This window comes from Vicia villosa, linkage group LG6, assembly GCF_029867415.1.
Source record: "Vicia villosa cultivar HV-30 ecotype Madison, WI linkage group LG6, Vvil1.0, whole genome shotgun sequence".
NCBI lineage: Eukaryota > Viridiplantae > Streptophyta > Magnoliopsida > Fabales > Fabaceae > Vicia > Vicia villosa.
This window is the reverse complement of record NC_081185.1, coordinates 132,513,394-132,533,981: the sequence shown is the minus strand read 5'-3', so window position 1 is coordinate 132,533,981 and position 20,588 is coordinate 132,513,394. Positions and strand designations below refer to the sequence as shown.

The 20,588-nt window shown below is 33.3% G+C and overlaps 3 protein-coding genes and 1 non-coding gene across 4 annotated transcripts; 2 read left to right on the top strand and 2 right to left on the bottom strand.

Annotated features, from left to right (window-relative positions):
• Positions 1–3,607: 3,607 nt before the first annotated feature.
• LOC131614706 (uncharacterized) lies at positions 3,608–6,110 on the bottom strand. Its single transcript, XM_058886265.1, has 3 exons — positions 4,689–6,110; positions 3,885–4,555; positions 3,608–3,797 (listed from the first exon to the last, which is right to left on the bottom strand). Exons 1-3 carry the CDS (start codon positions 6,108–6,110, stop codon positions 3,608–3,610), a joined length of 2,283 nt encoding a protein of 760 aa, XP_058742248.1.
• Positions 6,111–10,686: 4,576 nt separating this feature from the next.
• TRNAI-UAU (transfer RNA isoleucine (anticodon UAU)) lies at positions 10,687–10,760 on the top strand. Its single transcript has one exon. It is a non-coding gene; the product is annotated as a tRNA-Ile (tRNA).
• Positions 10,761–15,235: 4,475 nt separating this feature from the next.
• On the bottom strand, positions 15,236–15,667 carry LOC131614705 (uncharacterized). Its single transcript, XM_058886264.1, has one exon. It carries the CDS (start codon positions 15,665–15,667, stop codon positions 15,236–15,238), a length of 432 nt encoding a protein of 143 aa, XP_058742247.1.
• A 1,595-nt stretch (positions 15,668–17,262) lies between these two features.
• LOC131610044 (alcohol dehydrogenase class-3-like) lies at positions 17,263–20,173 on the top strand. The gene is made up of 8 exons (XM_058881904.1): positions 17,263–17,390; positions 17,472–17,655; positions 17,743–18,068; positions 18,665–18,747; positions 18,834–18,909; positions 19,319–19,476; positions 19,591–19,752; positions 19,855–20,173. Exons 1-8 carry the CDS (start codon positions 17,357–17,359, stop codon positions 19,963–19,965), a joined length of 1,134 nt encoding a protein of 377 aa, XP_058737887.1. The 5' UTR covers positions 17,263–17,356; the 3' UTR covers positions 19,966–20,173.
• The last annotated feature ends 415 nt before the right edge of the window (positions 20,174–20,588 follow it).

The window sequence follows — 20,588 nt, the reverse complement described above, 5'->3', positions numbered from 1 at the left end:
TAATAAAAATTTTGACTTAGAAATTAAATTTTGAGTTTCTTTTTTTCCAGAAACTTTATATGATGTTCTAAACTGACTAAACATGTATGTAAAATAATCATTCAAAAATACAAATCGATTTAGTAACAGGGATTAAAACTACGTGCATAATAATTTTGTGGGGACCAAAACATATCATTTTTTTAATAGAGACCAAAAACATATTTAACCCAATTTTTAAGGTGTTCTTTGGTTTATAGCACGTACAACCAAATTAATGAAAAGATGTAAAATGTTGGATAATAAAGAGTCTCATATAATACAATAGAAAAAATAACATAACATTAATACTAACTTTTAAGTTTGATTGATCTTATGAAAGTAAGCATTAGTTTTTTAGGAATTTTTTATTAGTCATTCATAATATTCTGACCCTCTTTTTATGACTATTTATTCATCAGAGAATTCATAAGATTAATTCCACGTGAACATGAGTCTTTTTTTATTTCCTTTAGATCCAATATTCTTGTATATATCTATCTCTAGCTTGGGACATTCATTTTTGAAGTATCCAAGTTATTCGCATTCATAACAAATGACATTCTTGTCAGATTCATGTCTCTTAGGTCCTTGGACAACTTGAACTCCGTGTTGGGATATTTATTTTTCCTTCTGACCCATAGACGTTAAACTTGTCTATATACGAGGGAAATATCACCATCTTTTTGATTCTTTTATAGGATTTTCATTTAATGATTATTCACCTTATAGAGCTTTAATCTTCTTGTTTTTAGACTTCAAAGCAAGACATTATGACTTCCTCTAAAATTTATTTCATAAGGTATATCTCACGACTACAAAGGGATATAATGAGGTCTTCAAGGGGGGAAGCATTTGATCCTTTTTTCTTCTTCAATTTCAATTATATTTGGTATCCAATTCCTTGGAAGACTTCTAAAGATTTTCTTGACATGATCAATAATAATATAGCTTTTGTTCAACACTTAAAGTATGGATACTTAAGTTTGTAATATAGAAGAATAGTCTACATGTTTTTATTTTCTTTCACCAGAACAACTCCTACTTCTTTATCAAACCATTTGTTTTAGATTCTTTCATAGTTAAGACACAATGAATCTTAAATAGTTTTGTTAATTCACTGTTAGACATATTACCATACTTGTTGAAGTAAATATTATTTAAAATAAAGTTTTTGGCACTTTGAAGTATCTTGTTATTTTTATTTTTAGCATCATCCATGCATAAGGGATAAAAAAATTGTCTTCGTCATTTTTAGGATATTTATATCCATCTATAACTAACTTCCGTGTGTGTATATATATATATATATATATATATATATATATATATATATATATATATATATATATATATATATATATATATATATATATATATATATATATATATATATATATATATATATATATATGAGAAATGAGAACAATGAATCACGACCATTAAATTTTGATTTTGTTGATTTTAATGGACTTGATTGGTTTCTCTTTCTATGATCCTTAATATTTATTTTAAATCAATATAGAAAGAGAAACCGATCCAGTCCATTAAAATCAACAAAATAAAAATTTAATGGTCGTGATTTATTATTCTCATTCCTCATAATAACCAAGTGTTCTCACTTGAGTCATATATATATATATATATATATATATATATATATATATATATATATATATATAGGCTTAATTGCACTTTTAGTCCCCCTATTATTCATTTGTTAACTTTTTGGTCCCTCTATTTTAAAATCCGGAAATTTAGTCCCTCAACTTTGATTTTTTGAGGATTTAAGTCCCTGTTCAAATCTGAGTGAATTTTTTTATGACGTGGCATACATTTTGTCTACGTGTCATATGCCAAGTCATTTAAATTTAATTAATATTTAAGTTAATAGTTTCTTATATAACCTAATAATTTTTTAAACTTATTTTAATTGTTATAAATCAAATACCATTAAATAAAAACATTATATAAGATTTTCAATGTTATTAACCCTAACAACACAACGTCGCCTCCTCTTTTCTCTAGGAAACCACCATTGTCTTCTTCAAGCTCCGCCGCAACAACTCTTCAAATCTGTGCTTGTCTTCTTCTTTTCGTCTTTTTTTTTTCTTCTTCTTCTTTTATCTTCTTCTCCAACCTATGTCTGAAAGAAGTTTCTCATTTGCCTCAACAAATCAGTCTTGTTTAAGGAGAAGAGGGAGTAGATGTTGGTGTGGACTTGAGTCACCATTGATGACATCTTGGACTTATGAGAATCCTGGAAGGAGATTTCATGGTTGTGGTAATTTTAAGGTGATAGGAAAAAAAGGATGCAACTATTTTGAATGGGTTGATGAAGACATGAGCAACCGATCTAAAGATGTGATTAGATATTTGAAGAACAAAAATGATGAGGCTATGGATTTAATTAGAGACACACAGAAAAATGAAGACTTGTTGAAGATGAAGATAAAGTTTATGGGTTATTTTGTTGGTTTGTTAATTGTGTTTGTATTGTTTCTGGTGTGTGCCTTAGTTGCAACACATTTTGTCAAATGAAGCAATTGTTTGTAATGAGTAGTTTCTATGATTGTGTAATTTCTCTGCATCAGTGAATGAGTAATTTCTAGTGCAATTGTAATGAGTAATTTCTAGTGTTGTGACCTTTATTGTACTGAAGCAATTGTAATGAGTAATTTCTATGGTTGTTTGCATCTAACCCAATTGTTTGTAATGAGTAATTTCTAGTAATTTCTATACAATTGTTCAGAATAATGTCATGGCTTTACAATTGATATAAGCAGTGCAGAATAATAATATAATAACCAGTGCAGAATTGTGTTCTTAATTGATAACACAACCAATGCAGAATGTGTTCTAGAATAATGAGCAGTGCAGAATTTGATACTCAGAATACCAGTAGCATGATTATGTTATAGCACTATGTTACAGAATACGCATAATATAATGCGTGTATAACAACCAATTTGTTCTAGCACCAAAATACTCAGAATGCACCAATTTGTTCTATACTCAGAATGCACCAATTTGTTCTAGCACCAAAATACTCAGAATGCACCAATTTGTTACAGCATTATGTTCTAGCACCAAAATATTCAGAATGCGTGTATACAAATTGATAAAGTTCACAACACCAGAATAATACAACCAAAATACACCAGAACCTAAACTAATATTGCAGTACCTAAATTCATCAACCAAAATACACCAGAAATATAACCAAAATACACCATAAATTCCAGTAGCAGTACCATAATACAACCAAAATACACCAGAACCTAAACTAATATTGCAGTACCTAAATACCAGTAGCAGTTCATAAATTCATCAAGTAGTTTACATCAAAATATCAGTAGCATCAAAATACACCAGAACCAGTACAATATCAAAATACATCAACAAAACATAGGTATCACTCTTGAGTTGGTTTTGGAGCTTGTGAACCTCCTTCTATAACAGTCTGCCCACCACCCTTTGTCTTCACTTTTTTATTCCCACCTTTCGGTATTACTCGCTCAGCCGCCCTTTTTCCTTTGCAAGTGCGCTTGTTGTGTCCCATCTTTCCGCAATTTTGACATTTAACCGTTTAATGTTTTCTTGGTAAAGTGTGTGTGCTTCTTGGCTCATCATTTGTTTTGTTACGGTTCTTTTTTGGGCGACCAATAGCTCTCCTCATGACCGGAGGTTGGATTGGTTCATTTATATCATTAGCCCATAGTTGTGGGCCATTCGTCGGCAAGATGATATGGCTATAAGTAGCCATCACAATAGATCTCCTAATCACAATAACAATTGAAGTAAGACAACATACAATTATAGCAACAATACTATGGTATAATTATGATGAAAATGAAGTACATTACCTATAGCATGTTGACACATATTCTTCTGGTTCCTTTTGGTTAAACCATATGCAAGCAATAGCATGACAACAAGGTATCCCTGTTAGATCCCATTTCCTGCAACCACATTTCTTCTGCAATAAATTCACAGCATATGTTTCAACACCATTTGACACTCCAAAAAGTGAAAAATCATCATCTGAATGCCATGTTGCACTCCATCCTTCAGCCTCCCTCTTTGTTTTTTCTAGTACTTGTTGGATTTTAGGAGTTATGATGCCTTTGACTCTACCTAAAGTTTCCTTTTGAGTTGCAATCCTTAATGTCAAATAGTGTTTGATTCCTTCTAACAGTGTAATGATTGGTTTGTCCCTGTACTCCAAAATTGCTCTATTGAATGCCTCACACATGTTGTTTACTTGTAAGTCACTATGTGTGTCTGTCTTAAAATGAGATCTACTCCAACAAGCTGCTGGAACATCCATCATGTCTTTCCAAGCCTTAGCATTGAGCTCTTTCATATGATTCATTGCTCTCTCCCACCCTGGTATAGTTGTGGCCCTAGCAGCCCTCCATAAAGCCTCCTTCATTTCTAGCCCTGGATATTTCTTTCTCCAATTACCATACAAATGTTTCACACATAATCTATGTTCAACATGTTGACTGGTTTCTAGAATGGCCGGTACCAATCCCTATGATAACATAAACATTGCAACACAAAGTAAATCACTTTAAATAACAAACACAATAATGTAAGTCATATTATAAATGTGTAATCACTTTAAATAACAAACACAATACTGTAAGTAACTTAAAGTAGCATACCTTTTGTTGATCGGAGATGAAACCATAGACCTTGTGATGAATGGATTGTAGATCTTCAAGTAATAAATTTATGAACCATTTCCATGAATCTTTTGTCTCCGCTTCCACGACTGCATATGCTATTGGCATCATCTTGTTGTTTCCATCCTTACCTACAGCAGATATCAATTGACCTCCAAAGTCCCCTTTTAAAAAACACGCATCTAACCCAATAAGTGGCCTACATGTAGTTGCAAATGCAGCCTTACATGCCTCCAAGCACACATAAATTCTCTCAAAGACAGGACCACCTTCGGAAACAGCACATTGTATCTTAACCGTCGAGTTTGGATTTGATTTGAGTAATTCTTCAGCATACCTCCTTAAGTGTGTGAATTGGTCACGGCCAGCCCCGTGAATCAGCTCCATTGCTTTCCTCTTGGCCCTATAAGCTTGGTCACTTGATAACTTGACACCCCATTTCTGCATGGCTTCTGCAATCAAACCTTTAGTCTTCATGTCAGGACTATGTCGTAATGTATACACAAAATTACGAGCTAACCAATCTGTTTTTGCTTGTCTATTCTTTGGTGTCCGATAACAGCTATGTTCATTTGTGAAGCTAACAAGTTGCCAAAATAGATTGTTAGTCCTCATACTAAAGCGCATATAAAATGGACAACCTTCCATGCATCGTACAACCATTCTTTTCTTGTCATTTTTCCTTAAGACAACATTTTTCTTCTTATCCATTGCATACTCTTTTATGGCATCTCTAACTTGCAACTTATCCTTGAACATCATGCCTAACTCAAATTTCTTGCTATTTTGGAAAATAGGAAACCTCTCAGTCTCATCTTCAACATCACTTTCTAGGGGAGTTTGAAGCTCATCTGAACCAAAACTCTCGTTATCAGAAATTGCATTATGACCTGAAGCATTCTGAGTTTCATCATTGGGCAACACTGTTGTCCAATCTACATCAACATTAGGGCCTAAGTCAATATCACTTTCATCCACATCCTCCTCACTAGGATCATAATCAGGATCTGTTTCACTTTCATCTTCCTCCACATTAACTTTATCATCTTCCTCCACATTCACTTCATCATCTTCCTCCACATTCACTTCATCAGTTTGCTCCACATTCACTTCATCAGTTTGCTCCACATTCACTTCATTAGCTTGCTCCACATTCACTTCTTCAACATAAACAGGAATTTCAACTGGGTGTTCAACGAAAACATCAACAATACTATGTCCTTTAACATCTTCAATAAAGGTTAGAACATCTTTGTCATTATTCAACGGTCGAAGGCCTCGAGTAAATGAAAACAAGGGGTTCCAATACCAGAGACACTTTATGTTGCCATATCCTTGACTTTTAATCACACTTTCAAGATCCATAAAAGACATTAAGTCAACGTCCCAATCCCAATCCATTTCAGACACCACTTCACCTACGTACACCTTTACAGGATGGTATATAAATTCTCCCTTATGGTGTATTCTAAGTCTGACAGTTTGTGACACTGGTGGCCTACACAAAACATGTATAATAAACACCCATTAGGGACCACAGAAACAACTTGTAATAAAATACTCATGAAATAGAGTTGGGACCACAAACAGAATTTTATGCACTCAGTAACAGGGACCACAAACAGAATTTCATGAAAACATATGTTGGGTCAACACATTCAGCAAAACAACACCAAATCAGCAAAACTTAAAACAACACCAAATTAGCAAAACAACACAATCAGCAAAACAACACCAAATTGCGATGAACCTTAATCAAAAATAGCTGAGACAACAACCACTTACCTCAAAACATATGTTGGATTTGACATTAAAGATGATGTTCAGGCAAAATCGGAGGATATCACAGAAGCTTGATATACGTTGAGATGACGAAATAGAACCGGCGGTAGTTTACTGAAGAATGAAATTTTCTGGAATCGACGGTGGTTGTATGAAGTGGACGGTGGTTTTTTGGTTGAGATGACGGTGGTTTTCTGGTTGAGATGACGGTGGTGTGTTGCAAGGACGACGATGAAGAGATGAATGTTAGCAAATGCAATTCATTCTAATTAGGGTTCACTTAAATAAAATTGGGAAACCTCAAAAAAATATGTTATGTAATTTTATTAAATAAAAATATTTTATGTTTTCTTATTCTGAAATAAAAAATATGTTATGTAATTTTCAAAATCATTAAAATATATCAGAAATAATAATAAATGACTTGGCATATGACACGTAGACAAAATGTATGCCACGTCATAAAAAAATTCACTCAGATTTGAACAGGGACTTAAATCCTCAAAAAATCAAAGTTGAGGGACTAAATTTCCGGATTTTAAAATAGAGGGACCAAAAAGTTAACAAATGAATAATAGGGGGACTAAAAGTGCAATTAAGCCATATATATATATATATATATATATATATATATATATATATATATATATATATATATATATATATATATATATATATATATATATATATATATATATATATATATATATATATATATCTTAGGAGATAAAGAAACTTTTAAATTTTCTTTCCAATAATCAAATATTTCTCCATTAAACATTAGACGTTTGATTGAGTAAGAAGTGTTGGTTCTTTCATCATTTTCATTTTTAAGAGCCTCTATGTTTTTCTCAAAGATATTTTAGTCTTACATAGTTAAGTGTTTAAAAAGAGACCAAAGCTCTGATACCAACTAAAGATGAGAAATACACAAGAAAAGGGAGTTTGAGTTATTTTGACCAATTAAATAGCTTTCTATATGTTTCAAATGATACTCAAGTCAATTATAAATGTTGAATGATAAGTTCATAAGAGAAGAGGGGTTAAACACACAAGTTTTTTCTAGGTTTACCACCTTAAGTCGGAGTTTCGTCCCGTCCATTCACAATGAGATATTTTCATTGTAATCAAACATATTACAAGATAACTAAGACATTTCATGGTCAAACTGACCCATATCTTAGGTATCACAAATGCAAATAGGGATGGCAAGCACACCCAAACCCGTGGGACCCACCCGCACCCGAACCCGAGTCAACAGGTGAAAACCCGAGTTGACTGGGTTTGGGTTTGGGTTCGGGTGCCACCCGATATTTTGGGTACGGGTTTGAGTAGTGTGAAACCTGCACCCGAAATAGGGGTGTGCAAAATAACCGGTTTCCATAAACTGATATAGAAAATTTGGTGGACCAATTTTAAAAGCCCAAACCATTTTGCATAAAAACTGACCCAAAACCATTTCATTGAACCAAATTAAAACCAATACCCATTATAAAAAACCAATTCTTAAATGGTTAACTTAATTTTCTCTCACTTGCATCAGTTTTTTTTCCATTCAGTGCTTCTTCATTTTTCTTCTTCACTCACTATTAGTGCTCCATTACCGTTTTGATTTTTTAAGAGAATGTTTTGTCATTTTACTCAATATCAAATTGATTTTCTATCATCCTATTTTGCACTTTTCTCCTATTACCATGAGATCTGCTATGTTCATTCTTGACAGCAAAATCTGAGTTTTGTTTTTCTTGCTGGTAAGCTCACCTATATTATTAACCAGAAAATTCATTATTCTAGGAAGCTACGTTACAACATTTAATTTACTCATGGAAGACTTTAGCAATTTAGTTAATCTCACTTTCTTTTAATTTCATTGAAATCAATCAGTACTGGTTATTTTATAAAATTATTTTATTTAAAAAAAAACAAGTTTTGAGAGAACCAGTTTAAAACCAGTTTTATTGTTAAAACTAGTTTTTATGAATAACCGGTATAGAACCGAACCAATTCATATGTAAATCGGTTTTAAAAAAATTAACTGGTTTTAATAAAATGGTTTTAAGATCCAAACCAAACCATACATTCGGTTCAATTTGGTTTGGTTATTGATCCATGCACACCCCTAACCCGAAATCACACCCGCTTATGTGTGTGTGTATATATATATATATATATATATATATATATATATATATATATATATATATATATATATATAGTGGAAAGTTGTAGGAAAAATGTATTTTATGTATTTTGCTGCGGGTTTGGGGTTAGGTGAAAAAACCTGAACCCAACGGGTGTGGGCGTGGGTGTTATTTTTCCACCCGAACAAGATTTAGGTTTGGGTTTGGGTTCGGGTGCCGATGTCGGATGCGGGTTTGGATAGTATGGAACCCGCACCTACCTGACCCGTTGCCATCCCTAAATGCAAATAACTTATCCAAACTTGATCTCTTTCTCTTCTCAAAGAATTTGACTAACATTTAGCTCCATAAGGAATACAATAAAATAACTAAATCGAGCCATTTAAATGGAGGGATTAAAATATGAGGTAAATCCGAGCCATTTATATACGAGGCATTAAATTACACCCGAAGAGTTACACCATGGATACACTCACTCGTAACTTCATTTTGTTTTTTTTAAATCAACAGTTGGATTGAAAGTTGAAACATAATATTATATCGATCATACCTATAAATTTTGAGATTAATGTATAATGACTTACCATACGATCAAGATATCCAAAGATTAACATTAAAATGAACTTTCATATCACGTTAATTTTAATGTAATTCAATGACATAGTAAATAGTTATAGATTAATCTGAAACTTTATAGGTATGATCTATATGATATTATGTTTCAATCCAACAATTGATTTTAAAATATATTTATTCGCAATGAAGTTACGAGCGAGTGTAACTCGTGTTGTAACTCTTCGGATGTAATTTGATCCCTCCTCATATATAAAATTTGATTTTAAAAAGAATCACTTATTTCACATTTTCTAGATTTTAAAATTTGTCTTCTAAATTCATCGATCTAATTCAATACCAAACATTTGATTACTACTTTCAATAAATTCAATATAATTTTAATGTATACTATGTTTCTTTCTAGCTTCTCATTTTCCGTACTATCCTTAACACTTAATTTAATCACTTGCTTATAGGATAAATTAGTTATCTCATCGTCATGTTCTTCATAAGCAACTTTAAAGCATACATGTTCCTCTTTATCTGATTCCATTGATGATGTTCTTGAAGATGCTTCATGTGTGTCTTATGATGAAATTTGGGATGAATCTTTGCAGACATTAATACACGAATATCTGGTTGATGAATTTGAGGTTTCTCCAATTGATTCTTCATATTTGTTTCATGTGATGCTTTAAAAATTTTGTATGTAGGAACAAAATCTTGATATGATGATTCTTCAAAGATTCTTCTGAATGATGATTCTCTAAAAATTCTTCTGGATGATGATTCCATAGAAGATCCTTCATATTTCTTTATGTAGGTCTTTTAATGAAGATGAAGATGAGGATGATGAAGTTTCTAATGTACCTGGATTATTTTCTTCATATTAAGTAGTTGAATTAACTTTTTAATTTCTAGGAAAATTTCCTCTTTTTGGATCTTTTTTGAAATTTGTCACAAACTTTTCTACCTTTGGAATTAAGTATCGAATCTGATTATTTATACTAGTTCTTGAATTTAAGGTATTTGTTAGAAACAGACTTTTTGATGTAACTTTCAAGTATTCGAATGTTTTAGAACCATCCTCAAAGATTATTCTGTCTTTCACTTGGCGTCTCTTCTTCTCGAATATGCATGTTCATCATTTCTTGATTGATCTCGAGAAAATCTTCACAGATCATTCAAGAGTCTCACATGCTTATTTGATAGTATTATAGTTAACAACATAGAAATATTCTATATTACTTTATCTTTTTTTTTCTTATCTTTTATGGTCATAAATTACTCAGTATATTTACTACTATATTAACAAAATGAGTAGGAACAAACATATCATTTTTAATAAATCTCATAATTCAAAATCAATAGCTTCAAAGAAAATTTTCATTCTTAATTTTCATATGATAAACCTTTTACCCTCAAATTGTGGAGGTGTGTTCATAAAATCTTCATACTAAAATAAGTATGAAATCACCAAACAGTCACAAATTCCAAGAGGTCCCGTAGCTCAGTTGGTTAGAGCGTTGGTCTTATGAGCCGAAGGTCGCGGGTTCGAGCCCCGCCGGGACCATTTTTTGCATTAGTTATCTTAATTTTAGTAACAAAATGTATTTTCAAATATTTCGCAGGTTCGAGCCCTGCCGGGACCATTTTTTTCATTTGTTATCTTAATTTTAGTAACAAAATTTATTTTCAAATATTACACTATATAGCAAGAAGAAGAAAGAAAATTCTAGATCTTGTTCACTTGAAGAACGATAATCGTGGAAAGTACAAAAGTTCATTTGAGAATTATTGTAAGACCTATAGAATCTTACATGAGAAAATACATTCCAAAACTTCTTAGATGAAAGAGTTAGTTTAAAGGATAAACATAATTGAACTACTATGGATATAAAAACCTAAATTCATACACATTTTATCTTTAAGCACTTCGCCCCTACACACCTTATGCTTGGGCAACTATTTACTGCCATGGTTTTTTTATTGAATCACTTCGTTCTTATAAATTTCTTGTTTGAGGGACAATGTAATATGTGTCCGTAAAGGCCCAAATCTAGTTGTCATCAATTGACCTCAGCCTATAGGATTAGAACCCCAAAAAGCTCCTAGAGAATACTCAAAAGTTTTAGCTCAATACAGGTGTGCTCAAGCTCAATATGGGCGAGCTCAATCCCAACAAGAGAAAGCTCCCTACATACCCAATTAAGTTTTATTTATAGTGGCGACATGTTGAGATACATTTTGGTAAAGTTAATGAAATTCGTTGGTCATTACCGCACTCCTCAAATTTTAAGAAGTGACTCACCCCATTTTGTCTATTAATAGGTCAAACATATAGTAAATGTAGGAGACCAAGATATTAGTCTCTCTTAAGAGAGCCATGAATATAGTTACAGAAGTCAATAGCTTGAAAAAAGGAGACAATTTATATGTATGAGTAGACAAAAGACCTTCTCGACATATAGCTGACCAAATCCCCTTTATTGTACTTACGACAAGTATAGTTGGCACCTACCATGGGATTCGATAAAACTAACATGACCTCAAGTTCAATCCAGGTAAAGAAGAGGAAAATGAGATGTCTATGAATAACACTAGGATGTCTTTTTCTACTTCTCCCAAAATAAAAATTAAAATGGAATCGTTCACTTTTATTCTCACATGTTTTCTATTATTCACCTCAACATTTCTTCTACTCTCACCCTTTCTCATGTCGGAGTATTATTCCAACCGACAATCAACCCAAACCAGCCCCTTAAGTCAGAAGAATACCTATCATCAAACATCGTCCTCACATTTGTGTTTCAAATCCAAGGTCAAAGGGACCCATTTGCCTTATCCAACAAACTATTTCCAGCTTGGCTAATTGCCGTACACACTAATATGGGGTTTAGTCCGATGTGTTAGACAATTTTTTGTTACTAGTTATATGGTTGAAAACATGTTAGGTTGAGGATAAGATATAATAAAGATAAGATGCTTTTGATCATACTATTTAACCAACCAACCAGTCCAACCAGTCGAGTGTCTTTGGATCTTTAAATTCCTAGTTTTGTTAAAAGAAATTGTAACATTAGATTTAGAATTTGTATTTTGAATCTTGCATTCTTAAATTTCATGCAATATTAATTTTTTTTGGCCTATATGATTCATGGGTAGGCTTTTATTATGTTTGAGATTTATATAAATAAGGAAAGATGGAACTTATTCAGTAAGATGGTATCTCTATGACATGTAAAGCTATAGCATAACAGTAACATGGATTGAGAAGTGAAGTCTATGGCAAAGGTACTATTAAAATAAAAACCTAGAATATTTTATCAACAAATTTATTTATGATATAACCTTGAATCTGAAGATAAGGATAGTTTGATCATCATTGGATATTTGTGATTGTTGAGGATATTCATTTATTGGATTTAACGTTTCTTTGAAGATTAGTTTATGATTTCATAGGTTCATAAGATGTGTGGTGTTGTGATTGGTTTTGACAATTCTAGTAGAAAAGAAGGTGGTTCTTCTCTCCAGATTCATCTTGGTAGTGACGTGTGGAAGCCTACAAACTTGGAGAGTTCTTGTCAATCTTCACCAATAATCAAGATACTGATAGGATTGAATAAAGGTCATGGTACAACAGAGATTTGGAGCATTTTGTTGGGGATGGAAAAGTCAAGACGAATTCGTGATAAGATTTAGCAAAGAGTTCAGTTCAGATACTGAGTACAAGTCGAGAGGTCCAAAAAGAATATTTTTTTTCTTATATTTTTCAGCTTTTTAGGATATTATGATTGTACTGAACTCGTGTAATTTTGTCACATATCATAGTGGAAGACCAAAAAAACTCAATGAAAAATCGTCGAAGAGTGGATTAAGCTTAGTGAGGACGATAGTTAAACCACTATGAATCTTGGTGTACAAGAATTGCATGCCATTAGAATTTCTTTTGATGGCGATTAATTTGTAAATCATAGATTTTGTTGGAATCGAAACTTTAAGTTTTCCTTGTTGAATATTAAGTTAAAAACTGTAATTGTAGAATCCATATAATGTTGATATTGTACAAATACATATCTTGTGTGTATGTGTATGTGTGTGTGTGTGTGTGTGTGTGTGTGTGTGTGTGTGTGTGTGTGTGTGTGTGTGTGTGTATATATATTCAATACATTGCATTGGTTGTATATTTTGGTAGATTTTGTAATTCGATCTTGATTGCTTTGTGTCCCTTTTAAGTCGTTTTGTGAAAATTCCAATTGATAAGTATAATCTCTTTCCTACACTAGAATTTGTTTTCGCCAAGAAAATCATTTTGTTTTTTAAAACTCTTATAAAAGTTTTTCAAACAATTTTCAAGTAAGGTTTTATTTGGGTGGTCTATCCATCGCCTAGACCATTGAACACTCATATTCTTGCTCAAAAAAACTCACTTGTAACATACTAATTACGATGTATTTTTTGGCATGTGATGTAATTTCAAAGAGATTTCAATAAAAATACAATTTGTCTTATTCAACAATTTGTCTTATTCAAAAATAAGAATAATTTTTATTTAAAAATGCAATTTAAAATGATGGTTACTTGAATTAAAAAATTCACATGATTGAAATCTTCAAACTAAATGAGTTATACAAATGATTAGGTAAGCCAAACCTATAAAGTCTTTCCTTTGTAGGTAGTTTCCTATGGCATGCCATCCACATATTGCTCTTCTCCTTGCTACATTACCATACATCATTTATTTCCAAGGGACATCCTGTACTTATCCTATTATCGCCTTATACATTCTCCTTGTGTTATACTTATCTTGTTCCAAGAGTCCGTGCCACTCAGGCAGGTTGGAGATCTCTTCCCTCATCCTCAACATTCCATTGATGCTATAAGAAACATACCCTCTAATATCCACCTGCATCACATCAGTCCCTTTTAAGTAATAGCTATGCATCCAACGAATCCATAAACTATCAGCTTTGTTATTAAGGTTCCATAGATATTTGGCCAAATAGGCTTTATTCCAAACCTGCAATGCAATGATATTCAGACCATCCTTGTTTTTTTGAGTGCAAACATTACTCCAAGCAACCGGGGATTTGTGAGAAGTTATATGAGAACCAGACCATAGGAAGGTTCTGCGTATACCTTCAATTCTTTTAAAGATCTGTTTTGGGAAAGGCATACATTGGAGCCAAAAATTACTTGTTGCAAATAAGACATTTTGGATTAATTGTGTCCTGCTTGTAAAGTTAAGGAGTTTGGAACTCCAGTGCCTAATTCTTTGAACCAGTTTATCAACTAAGCTAAGGCAATTACTAACTGTCAATTTCTTGCTAGATAGAGGAACGCCTAAGTACTTGAAAGGAAACATGCCCTCTTCAAACTGTGTGTTTCTCAGAATATCCAGCTTAGTGCTATCCTCTACATTGCCAAAAAAACATTTTACATTTGAGGGGATTAACAGATAATCCCGTTGTATCAGAAAATTACTTTATGGTCTGCATTGCCAGGTTCATTGATCCAGCATCTCCTCTAGTGAAAATCAATAGATCATCTGCAAAGGTCATCTCCACAATCTTAAGTCTTTCATACTTTGAGTGATAGTTAAAGTTTGGATTTATACCCATTTTCTCCAGGAGCCTATGCAAATACTCCATAATCAAACAATAGAGGTGACATGGGGTACCCTTGCCGCATACCTCTTTTTGCTTGCAGATGTTCAGTCACCTCTTTATTAATGTTGTATCTATAAGATACTGTACTCACCAACTTCATTGTCCAATTAATGAATATGTTTAGAAAACTAAGTTCAACCATGATATCCTCTAGGGCTTGCCATTCCACACTATCATAAGCTTTTTGTATGTCCAACTGGAGCATACACCTAGGAGGGCCTCCTTTGGCACTATAACCCCTTATCAATTCAATTGCAATCAGGACATGTTCATGCAGATGTTGACCTGGTACAAATGCAGCTTGACTAATGTCCACCATATTTCCTAAAACCTTCCCTAGCCTATTTTTCATCATCTTTTAAATGATCTTTAGTAGGGTTTAGCAACAAGATATAGGCCTATAGTCTTTCACCATATTAGCTGCATCATGTTTAGGGATCATTGTAATCAAAGTTATATTGACTTCTCTGTACATTCTCTCCTTCATGAAGAATTCCTGAACAACATCTATTATATCTTGTTTTATGATATGCCAAGTAACCTTGAAAAACTTGGCCCCATATCTATCCTCACCAGGTGCAGTGATATCACTGATCTTCATTAGGACCTGGTGGACCTCCTTTTCTAATACATTTCCTATAAGCAAGATACGCTGCTCAATACTCAGTTGGCTTACCTCTCTCATTGCTAGGATATCAATTTTCTTGAGAGATGTTGCAGTTGTTCCCACCAATCCCTTATAGAATCTCACCACTTCTTTATCTATTTGGTCATTGTTGGTAAGGATATTCCCTTCTTGATCCTTTAACATGCTAATGTTGGTTTGTCTAATTTTGCTTTTAATGGTAGCATAGAAGTAGGAATTGTTGTTGCCACCTCGCCTTATCCTATCTTAGTTATATGTCTAAGCATCTCTTCCTCAATATTGGCTAGTGAAAAAACTTCTTGTCTGCAGCTTTTCACCTTCATGTTTTTTCTATTATCCATTTTGTCACTAATGAGTTCCTCTTGGGCTTTGCACAAATTATCCCGAGCATTTTCCAGTTGTTTTTTAATCCCCTAGAAAGTTTTGAAACCATCTATGATAACTATTTGCAACCTTTGAAGTTTCCTCCATACTCTGAACATAAGTCTTCCATCTATATCTTGAATCCAGTTGTCTTCCATAGCTTTAAGAAATCCTTCAGACTTTGTCAAGATATTGGGATATTTGAAACTTCTGTTTTCCCCTGCACAAGAACACAATTTTACATATATAAAAGTGCATGGTCTGATATTCTTGGGGCCATCACTGTCAGTATACTCTTAACATTCTGTTGATGCCAGCAACATTCCCTATAAGCATGCCAATCCTCGAGTATATAATGTTGTTACTCTGATTGTTTGACCAAGTAAAATTGTCACCTATGCTAGCTTTCTCTAACAGACTAACCTTATCCATAATATAATTTAGGTCTTTAATTTCTTTCTTCTGCACAAGATTTCCACCTATCTTATCTTGCACAATCAAGACATTGTTATAGTCCCCCATCAAGCACTAGAGACCATTAACAGTGCTAGCCATATTATTTATATCATTCAACAAATTTTTCCTTTTTTCCAAGACATTGTGAGCATATGTTGCAGTACAACACATTCTAAAATCACTATTACTGTTATATATGCCAAAGTGTACCATTTGGTCAGTGATAGCAACCTTCTTAATATGCATTTTATTCCTATCTCAGAGGATTCAAAGTCTATCATTTTCATGATAATTGTAGTCTTCATGATATTAATTATATACACAATTATAAATATTAATTTTAGATTGAAACTATAATTAAGATCATTTTTATTATATATATTTATTGTAAAAGAGATTCTTATTATAAACTATAGAGTATCATAATAAATAATGTATATAATAGGGTTCAGGGCCGTCTTTGAGGGCGTGCAAGGCGGCCTACTGCACAGGGCCTCTATTTGTTTTATTCTTGCTAAATTGTGGCTAGCCTACACAGGGCCTCCAAAAACTTGAGACGGCTCTGATAGAGTTAAATATAAAAAACATTTGGATTCCTCTGTTGTAAAGTTAAAATTCCATGTCTTATCATAGTCCGTACCTATTAAGTTCAACGTCAATCACCACTGAATCAATTAATTATTAGTAGTAATGTTTTACTACCTCCGTTTCTTTTTATAAGAGACAATTCACTTTTTAGGTTCATTGAATAATCAATGTATCTGATTTATAAACAGATCAAATACATTGATTATTCAATGAACCTAAAAAGTGACTTGTCTCTAATAAAAAGTAACGAAGGTAGTATATATTTAATCCGACATAATATTGTAAAAATGAACCTTATTATTATTATTTAATTAAAATTGAAGTTATGTTTTTACTAATAAACTTAGTAATTATCGACCGAAGATTTATTTATATCTTCTGAGGCTGTGTGTGTGGCAACTCGCTCTCCTCACTCCTCACTCCTCACTCTCAATCTCATCTATCTCCATGGCAACTCAAGGTCAAGTCATTACATGCAAAGGTACTCTCTCTTTCTATTTCCCCATTTCAATTTCTCTTACTATTAACAAATTAACCCTAACTTAACGACGTCGTTTTCAAGCTGCGGTGGCCTGGGAACCCAACAAACCCTTAACAATCGAAGACGTCGAGGTTGCTCCGCCGCAAGCCAACGAAGTCCGAATCCAAATCCTCTTCACCGCTCTCTGCCACACCGATGCATACACCTGGAGCGGCAAGGATCCCGAAGGTCTTTTCCCCTGCATTCTCGGTCACGAAGCTGCAGGGTACTAACTAACTTACATTGACCTAACTCGATGATTCTTCATATGATTTAATTGAATTAAAGTTTTATTTTGTTTTTGTTTTATTAGGATTGTTGAAAGTGTGGGAGAAGGCGTGACTGATGTTAAGCCTGGTGATCATGTGATTCCGTGTTACCAGGCTGAGTGTGGAGAATGTAAGTTTTGCAAATCGGGCAAGACCAACCTCTGTGGGAAGGTTCGTGCTGCTACTGGTGTTGGGGTTATGATGGCGGATCGGAAGCCGCGGTTTTCTATTAAGGGGAAACCGATTTATCATTTTATGGGAACTTCGACTTTTAGTCAATACACTGTTGTTCATGATGTTAGTGTTGCTAAGATTCATCCTGATGCTCCTTTGGACAAAGTTTGTCTTCTTGGATGTGGTGTTCCAACTGGTAACTCTTAACTATTATCAATTTGTTGTTATCTTATGAAAGATTTAACTGTTTTGTTTGTCGAGTTTTATAGGATTTAGTATTTCGTATTGTACCTTAACCTCTCTGTGCATAACTAGTAATGAGTTCATGACGTGTGTTTCGAAAATCATCTTATATTTATCCATGGAGATATGTATATTATCGCGGGCTGGCATGTCTCATATACTTATCTGATTGGGGTTGTGAATTTTCTTCTCATTGCTTAATTGTGATCATGCACTTCGTAATTTGTTACTTGATAGTTTATTCATTCTTATAGTACATCATATAAATATCGCTTTGCATACCTTTTTGTTTGCTTTATTTTCCTTTCTTTTTTAATGCCACGGAAGTCTTTGTAAAATATCAACTTAATGCTAATGTTGGACTTCGGCTTTATGCTTTGTGTTGTTGACTGAACATACCGGGGAGGTGTTTCGTTTGCTTTTGATTGTCTTATTAGTTATTTTTTATATTTCTTCCTTAATATTTGGTCTTGAATATGTATCCTCTGTAGATCTGGTTTACTTGTTATTGTGAGTTTATGATTACTATTTTATTTCTTCACTTTTTAGGCCTTGGAGCTGTTTGGAACACTGCAAAAGTTGAGCCAGGATCAATTGTTGCTATTTTCGGCCTTGGAACTGTTGGGCTTGCTGTAAGTTTCTTAAGTTACAATATCAGATGTTCATGTTTTTGCCTGTTTGTGTGCTACTGTTATGATTCATAATTTATATTTGACAGGTTGCAGAGGGTGCAAAAAGTGCTGGCGCATCGCGGATTATTGGCATAGATCTTGATAATAACAAGTATGAAACAGGTATAGCTCAAGCTTGGTTGACCTGATAACCTGGACAGTATGTTCATAATGTTGCAAAGTGATTTTTTAGCACCTTTTTCATTTCGTAGTTATGTTTTAACTAATGGTTGTTCACGTATTGACAATCACTCGGCATCTGACAGTCCTATATATAAACAAAGAAGACAAGGCGGTAGTATGATATGGCTATATCGTGATCTTGATATGTATTTGTAGTAATTGATTTGTTCTTTTATTGTTTTTCTTTTCTCATACTGCGATAAAGTGCAGGCCTATTGATTATAGTTATGCATAACTGCCTTACTGTGAGCTATTTTATGTATTTTTCTCAGTCTTGGTTTTTGTGGTGCCAAGGTGCCACAGAAGATTCTTTTTTTCACCTGTTTTATTTTGCTATTTTACATTGCAGCTAAAAACTTTGGTGTCACCGAGTTCATTAATCCAAAAGACCATGAGAAACCAATTCAGCAGGTTATAGTTGATCTAACAGATGGAGGAGTTGATTATAGCTTTGAGTGCATTGGAAATGTCTCAGTGATGAGATCTGCTTTGGAATGCTGCCACAAGGTGAATGCTTCTGCAAGCAATTGCAGCTTCTGTTTCATTAACTGAATTGTTAAAAAATTTCACTGGTGACTGATGGTTGTACACATGAAATTATTCTTTGTTGAAAATTTCCAGGGCTGGGGAACATCAGTTATTGTGGGTGTTGCAGCATCGGGGCAGGAAATATCAACTCGCCCTTTCCAGTTGGTGACTGGCCGTGTATGGAAAGGAACAGCTTTTGGTGGCTTTAAGAGTAGGTCACAAGTGCCTTGGCTTGTAGAGAAGTACTTGAAGAAGGTAAATATTTTTCATGTGTCTACTGCGTTAATAATACAATATTGTTGGTAAATGGTAACACAGAGATAGTTAATATACTTTCTGCTTAAACTTGTTTTGCAGGAAATCAAGGTTGATGAGTACATTACCCATAATTTGACTCTTGTGGAAATCAACAAGGCTTTTGAGCTTTTGCATGGAGGGCAATGTCTTCGTTGTGTGCTCAGTACTTGAATGAGGTGATATGGTCCAGACTTGCTATTTTCATACGGAATAGATGTCTTTGGTTGCTATTCCTTTCTTCTATGGTGGTTGCAGTTAAATAATCTCGAATGGTTGTAGTATGTAAAAGCAGATGGTATATGGTTTATAATATTGTTTGCTATGGATAAAGCATCCTCTTATGACTATGGTTTTCTTCTATGATAAAAAATTATTTCCATTTCTTGTTTTAATAATAATAAAGTGTTACTTTTTGAAGAGAAGTAATTAGACTATTTTACAAATCTTCACAAGCGAAATCGCACCAAATGCACTAAGGAATAGGTCTTTAAGATTAATGCGAGCTAGTTATTCGAAGAAAGGTTTGTTTTTTTTATTTTTTATGCATAATTGAAGAAAGGTTAAACCTCGAAGAAAGGATAAACCTAGACATCCTTCTAAGGCCATCTGCATACAGATTATCTTTTTGATAAACATGACTAATTTTAACTTTCCAATCCCAGCTTCTTACAAATTTTTTCACACAAGTTGACAACCCTTATAAAGCCCCTAGTATGCATTATTTCTTCATATCCACAAATAATTACAAGCCAATTCATTTTGTAAGATAGATTAGAAACAATCCACTGCTTAGT

Coding starts and splice junctions, on each gene's coding strand:
- LOC131614706 (XM_058886265.1), bottom strand. CDS start 6,110: ATGGATTGGGATTGGGACGTTGACTTAATGTCTTTTATGGATCTTGAA. Junction 4,556..4,688: donor TCATCTCCGATCAACAAAAG/GTATGCTACTTT, acceptor ATGTTATCATAG/GGATTGGTACCGGCCATTCT. Junction 3,798..3,884: donor TATGTGTCAACATGCTATAG/GTAATGTACTTC, acceptor TATTGTGATTAG/GAGATCTATTGTGATGGCTA.
- LOC131614705 (XM_058886264.1), bottom strand. CDS start 15,667: ATGTTAAAGGATCAAGAAGGGAATATCCTTACCAACAATGACCAAATA.
- LOC131610044 (XM_058881904.1), top strand. CDS start 17,357: ATGGCAACTCAAGGTCAAGTCATTACATGCAAAG. Junction 18,748..18,833: donor TTGGAACTGTTGGGCTTGCT/GTAAGTTTCTTA, acceptor TATATTTGACAG/GTTGCAGAGGGTGCAAAAAG. Junction 19,753..19,854: donor TAGAGAAGTACTTGAAGAAG/GTAAATATTTTT, acceptor CTTGTTTTGCAG/GAAATCAAGGTTGATGAGTA.